This window comes from Apostichopus japonicus, chromosome 14, assembly GCF_037975245.1.
Source record: "Apostichopus japonicus isolate 1M-3 chromosome 14, ASM3797524v1, whole genome shotgun sequence".
Lineage (NCBI taxonomy): Eukaryota > Metazoa > Echinodermata > Holothuroidea > Aspidochirotida > Stichopodidae > Apostichopus > Apostichopus japonicus.
The window spans coordinates 7,636,496-7,643,029 of record NC_092574.1 but is presented as its reverse complement, the minus strand read 5'-3'; the positions used below and the strand labels follow the sequence as shown (position 1 = coordinate 7,643,029).

Below are 6,534 nucleotides of genomic sequence, written 5' to 3'. Positions count from 1 at the left end.
CATTACTGTGATATTTGGGACAATTGAAGTTATGAATGGATTCCTTTCCGACTTCAATTTATTTGGTTAAGTACAAGGGCTTAGGAACCGGGGGGGCGCCAGCCCCCCCAGTGAAAAATGTGGAGGGGCGGAAGTATCATTCCGCCCCTCGGGGGGGGGGAGGGTATACGTATTTGTATACGTATACCCGGGGGGGGAGGGCACAACATCAGAGGGGCGATTTCTCATTCCATGGCACAACTACCACTCGATATGCTATAAACCGATACACACCAGCCATATCTGATGTGTTAGTATGCTATCAATACTATTTATTGAGATTGTTTATTGTTAACCGTGCTACGAAAAGATATGGGATGCCATTTTAAAAATAGCATGTACAGACTAAAAATAAATAATTAAAATAAAATATTAAATTAACAAAGGCTTAAGATATCCAAAAGACAGTTCTTCATTTGCCAGTAGGACACATTTGCTATTTTGGAAAAAAGTGGGGGCACGTGCCCTCAGTGCCCCCCCCCCTCGCGGTTCCTACGCCCCTGAACGGCATTACCCTCAAAGGTTTCTCTCTTACTGAGATATATATAATTTTTATGTGATCACTCTTCAATGTCCAATTATAAAGGATGGTTCTCAACTTTACCAGTGTTCACATTAGTGAAAAATTGGGTAAACTTGCCTACTCCTAATAACTTGCTCTAACAATGCCTGGATATGCTAGCATGAAGTGCACGCATAGAAATTGAACTGGGAGTGCACGTAACTCAAAACTTATCAATTGGTTCCCTAGCAACGATACGCGTGTGCCTCTTCCATTGTACGATGGGGTCTGGCTGATATTTTATATTAGAAATCTACCGCATTATCCTTAACTAAAGGTGAGAATACGACTTTTTTACACATATTTATGTGTATTATTGTTAGAATGGTGATCGATGCTAAGTTGGTGACTTTTTAACATGTGAAAGGAAGTAGAGATCTTACCATTACAGACCTTTATGCAGTTCGCATGCAGAAACTTTAGGGATCTTATTTCGCACAATTGGTGCTGAACATACACACAGTTGTGGCAAGACAGTAATTCTGTGGAGGGGAAACTGATGATAGTACAGTAGTTTACATTGTGAAGTCCGACCTTATTTTCACAGTGGTGCGCTGCGCTGGTGAATTGAGTACACTACACTGCCTACAGGTAGTATTTGCTCTTTGGGGAAAAGGGATGGTTATTGTACATCTAAGAGTTATAAAAGTTAACAGCCAAGCTTTTCTGTAAGTTCCAATTCTCACATCACGTAATTTGCACTCCCATTGTAAACGCAATCAAGGCTAGAAAAACTTTCCGTGAGGGTTGTTAATGTTATTTGGCTAAGTAAAGCCAATTGGCATTGATATAGCATTCACTTCAGTAGGTAGTGTCAATTGTTACTGTGTGAAAATGTAACTGTAAGTCAGGTGTAGACTAAGCTAATCTTAGTTATATTATTAGTATAATACTATAGGACCAATATTTGACAAGAAGAAGAAGACATTAACAGAAGAATTGGTATAACCAACGGTGCTTTCAACACACTGTCAAGCATTTTTAAAAGCAAAAACATAAGCCGGAAAATTAAGCTTAGGATCTTTGAGACTTTATTAAAGAGTATTTTTTTGTACAATTGCAAACTGTGGGGCACAATGAAGGATCTTGATCGCAAAATTGACACTGTTCAAAGGAGACTACTTCGAAATATTCTCAACATTAGATGGACCAATAATAATTGGTTATCAAATGATGAGCTCTACAACGAAACCAACCAAACACCTTGGTCATCGATAGTCGCACATAGAAGATTGAGATTTTTTGGTCATGTAGCAAGACTTCAAGAGGACGCTCCAGCAAAGGTTGCTTTAAGAGAAGCACTGAGACATACTGCTAAACCAGTTGGAAGGCCCGTGCATGACTACATTACTTGGAAAAATAATATCGCAATTCAAGGACATTAATATTAACAATTTCGAAGAAGCAATAAACCTTGCGCAAGATCGTGATACGTGGCGGAGGTTAATCACTGAGCATGTCGGATAGACGAGACTCAACTTACTACTACTACTACAGTACTAAGTTGAATATAGGACCAATATTTTTGCAAGGACAAACCTGATAGTAAGGTCATTACCACAGGGATCTAATTTAAAAACCTGAGCTGGCTAACGTTGTATCTAAAATTGTATCAACATTTTGCAAATTATTTAGGCCTAACAGCAAATGTAACTTAATCCCAATTCATTTTAGGCCAGCATAAAATATTTAGTTTGATGTTTAGAATGATCAAATTTTACCCCTAATCTAGGGGATTCTACCCAAAGTAAAAAAATGTCTAGTTTATCCCCAAATCCATTGTAGCCTAGGCCTAGATCTATCTTGTTATAGATATATCACATTTGCAGAAGAACACATTATATGATCATCAATATTCCTAACTCCATCTGCATGATCAGCAAATTGTAGGGAATTCTTTTTAGGCCGTGGCTATTCTTACGACCAGGAGTATAAACTATTCTTACGACATCGGCGAATTTCTGGTTACACATGCACAGTTAAGTAAATAAAGCAACTGCGCATTCAGTAGGGGTAACCCTAAACCCTAACCCTAACCGGAAATTATTGTTACTCCTGGTCGTAAAAATAGCCACGTTAAAGCAACTGCGCATGCGTAACCGGAAATTATTGTTACTCCTAGTCGTAAAAATAGCCACTTTGTTCTTTTTATCTATTCTTGCATAGTAATAATACGACCACTGCAGTTACTAAACATTGTTCTCTATTAACTCTACAGAATCAAAGAGACAGTAACAAACTATATATAGATGATGGTATGAAGAGCAGGCACCCTTGAGCTGACATTTATTGCTCTAAAATGGATACTAAGACCTTAGCAGACTTCGACAGATCTATTAAAACCCTCAGGAAAACAAAGGTAACTTTCACAGAGCGTATGTAGTAGTTTTGGCAGCCTCCTTTGACAACCAAGACAAAGGAGTGAAAGTGTAATAACAGAATAAATTTTAAATAAATAATAAATAAAAAATAAATATTTAAAAAAAAAAAACTGATAATTTAGTAAATAATAAATACATGAAATACTTACAAACTTATAAGTATGTTTGCTGAAATAGCTCTATCGACGACCATTTCACATCTTTTAGGATCCACGGACACATGTTTTTTTTTCCCTTGTATATTTCAATTTATAAAGATATATTGTATCTTGACGAAAGCAGGCAAGACTTTCTGTGAACCTTGGTACAGTAAAACATCAGAAGGATCCATGTCAAATTCTTCATTTTTCAGTAAATTATATCAATATGTACCATAAATGTTATGATATGATGTTACATAATATTTTACCAAATACCTCTTTTTTTCCCCCCAAAAATGAATGATTTAAAAACACTCATCTTGTTGACCATTGATATCTATAGATTTTGTGTTGCAAGTTTGATAAAATTTTCCCAAGTTACATTCTAGTGTATATATGCTCTTATGAATCACTTTTTCCCTCCTCCCATCCTCCCATATCAGCTGGCTAGAAGTCCAGAGTTCAATAACATGATCTTAGCCAGCGAACGCTTTCACCGTGACGCCAAACTTGCCTCGTTAACCAGAAAAGACCAGAACCAAACCAGTCAGATGTTTCAAGATGGTCAGTTCTTTAGTATACTTCTTGGAATGTTGACGGAGGTATCCAGGTATGTACATACCAAAATGATATTTACACCGCGAAGCATGCTCTTTGGGGTGTAAATATCATTTTGATTTTGTAAGAACATTCGCTATGTACATCATTTCAACTGCGGTATAGAAAATATGTTGGCCAGCAAAGCATGGTTTTTAACATCAGCCACCCTTTTAAAAGTTTTCACAAAGGAAATTTGCAGAAGGTTGTATTACATCATTACATATTTTGGCATAAGTCATGTCTAATAGTCTCTGCAGCGTTTAGTAAACTTGACAATTTGACTTGATTATAACCACTGGCCTGCACTACTTTGATGTTTGGTCACTGGTGTGGTGTCATGAAACACCTATTTTTTGTCATCTATTTGTCACTTTTTCAGGAACTCTTCTTCAATTGAGCAGACATTCCTTTCATTATCAGTTTTTAGAAAAGAAAAATGTCAAATTCCCCCCCCCCCCCTTCTTTCTTTCATTATCTACAATAGCAAATATTCCCAACAGGGTGGAAGGATACATATATTTAAATCTCCACAACACATGTCTACACTGGCAGCATAATACAGTATACTATACTTTATCGTTACCATAGCAATGTCAAACAATTTTGCAATAATTATATTGCCATGATTACTTCATAATATCTTGGACTCTTGTACCCTTGCTATTTACCTTGTCCTGTTTAAGTAGCCCTTCATGGCAACTGTCGAAATGCTCCTTTGTCGAGAGGAGGTCTAATGCTGTTTGGTATAAACAGAGGTATTTTCAGTGTTGACTCTAGGCCACGAGCATTGTTGACCAAGTAAATAAGAGCTCATTGAAATCCTGTTCGCTCTGTAACTAAACTGATTTTAACTGACATACAGTGGCAAACAGCATTTACTAGGGTTTTAACTCAATGGCAAACAGGGTCGCCCGAAAAACACATGAAAACCTCCTTAACGACCTAACAGGGACGAAAGGTCAACAAGGAAATGAAACATGAAGATTTATTGAAATGCTTAGACTATGAGCACATAATAATTTTGAACACAGTGTTTAATACCAGATCCAGGAAACTATTTCCATACATTTAGACCCTGTTTTGAGAAACGGAAATTATTCCAAACAATTTTTAAACCTTGGGAGCCTTCAGAGTTGCTTTGAGAGACTTGGTCTATGATAAGATAGTATGAACTCTTATCATAATTTGAAATGTAAATGTATATACTATGTGGGAGGTTGTTGTTTAATTCACAGTGATGGTCTAGATAAGTACAGTAGTTGGCTAGGACGGGGAAATACCTAGTGTATTGACTTTCTGGGAATCAAATGGCATTAATATTTGATTAAATGCATTACATTATAAAAATCTTTCCCCATAGCAGGGGGCATTGGCAGCCATTTCGAGCTTCTGGGACAATTATCTCACAGAACCCCCTTTTTGGCTTAATTTCGTAATTTCTACACATATTGAAATTGAGAATGCATTATTATTTATCTCATTTTCACTGGGTCCCCAATTAACCACAGACTCCCCCTGTCAGACTCACAGACTCCCCTGTCTCCCCCTACCCCCACCCCACTCTTGTCAGGCCTGTTCTCCTAGTTTATTTCCTCTCATGAAGTTTCCATATGTTGTTTAGTAATATGAAATCCCATCTTCTCTCCCTGAATTTTGGTTCTTTTAAATTTGTCAAAAAATCAGCACAAAAGGCCAACCATAGCTCCAAGCAAATGAGTTTTTCTGACCAGCTAGGTTTCATAATATGTGCAATTGTAATTATTTGACATATTCTCATAGGTTGTGAGAAGGGCTTTAGGCAGCCATCCAGCCATCTTTTGCACGGCTAGTTTCTCAAAATGACGGCCTATTGTTTGTGCTTTTTTTTCCGGCTTGAAAAAAATTATATATGAAGTCGTGCAAGGTTTTCTCAAGTTTTCAGTACTGAGTACGCAAATATACAGAGTTACAGAAATTATACAACGATGTCAATATTGTTTTGTTTCCGACTTATATAATATATATATAATTTTACCAATGAATCTCGTATTGACTAACTAAAAAGCTTGCATCTTACCTTCACATACATAAAAAAAAACGTGGTTTCTAAGGGGGCCTTAACCCCCACAAGGGCAATCTCTTTGCGATTACAATGATGCCTTCATCATCATGGTACCCCAAAAAGGTAGGACACTCACTTTAAAAATTTGGACACCCCACATCTACCATTTCAGCTTCAATCCCTGGCTGTGAGTACATGTTAGTGTCATTACTTTCGTCATCTCTTCTTTCCCTCTTTCACTGTCGTGTTCAGATCATCTGGTTTAAAACAGAGGGACGACTTGCGAAAGGTCTACCACTGGTATCAGATGAACAAAGATGTACTACACTGTCGACCTGTGAGTATAAAGAGGCAACTACTTCGCAGGTCATCTGACTTGCCAACGGATTTCAGCTCCAATCTATTTAAAAGGAAAATCCAAAAGAAATACCATCAAGTTGGAAACACCCCTCCCCCTTCCTCCTCCCCGGCCCTTCACCTCACATTCCTCTTCTTTTTTTTTATTTAGTGAAACTTTGTGAGCAGAAAGTATTTTTCATGTCTGTGTGTGTACATTCAACATTTGGATTCCTGGTTATCTTAAGTTGGAAAACCTTTCTTAGAAATTCATGAAAAATGTAATTGAAAACTGATAAACTGGAAAATATGAATTCTCAAAAATTTCATTATTAATTTATATTTTTTATGCTACTTCTAGACAAAGTGCTGCTTGTTTTTATATAGATATAGATAGAGATATAGATATATATTGTCACTCCTCACTTTGGCTCC

The 6,534-nt window shown here is 37.0% G+C and overlaps 1 protein-coding gene across 4 annotated transcripts in view; it reads left to right on the top strand.

Moving 5' to 3' along the window:
- The first annotated feature begins 594 nt into the window (after positions 1-594).
- Positions 595-6,534, top strand: part of LOC139979936 (uncharacterized) — a 33,639-nt gene continuing 27,699 nt past the window's right edge. The window contains exons 1-5 of one of the 4 annotated variants that reach the window (XM_071991187.1): positions 980-1,180; positions 1,238-1,269; positions 2,820-2,960; positions 3,566-3,732; positions 6,016-6,100. In XM_071991187.1, coding sequence (XP_071847288.1) covers positions 2,901-2,960; positions 3,566-3,732; positions 6,016-6,100 — 312 coding nt within the window. In that variant the 5' untranslated portion in view covers positions 980-1,180; positions 1,238-1,269; positions 2,820-2,900. Of the gene's footprint in view, positions 879-979; positions 1,193-1,237; positions 1,270-2,819; positions 2,961-3,565; positions 3,733-6,015; positions 6,101-6,534 lie in introns of those variants that run through there. The other 3 variants (XM_071991188.1, XM_071991186.1, XM_071991189.1) reach the window with 3 other exon arrangements.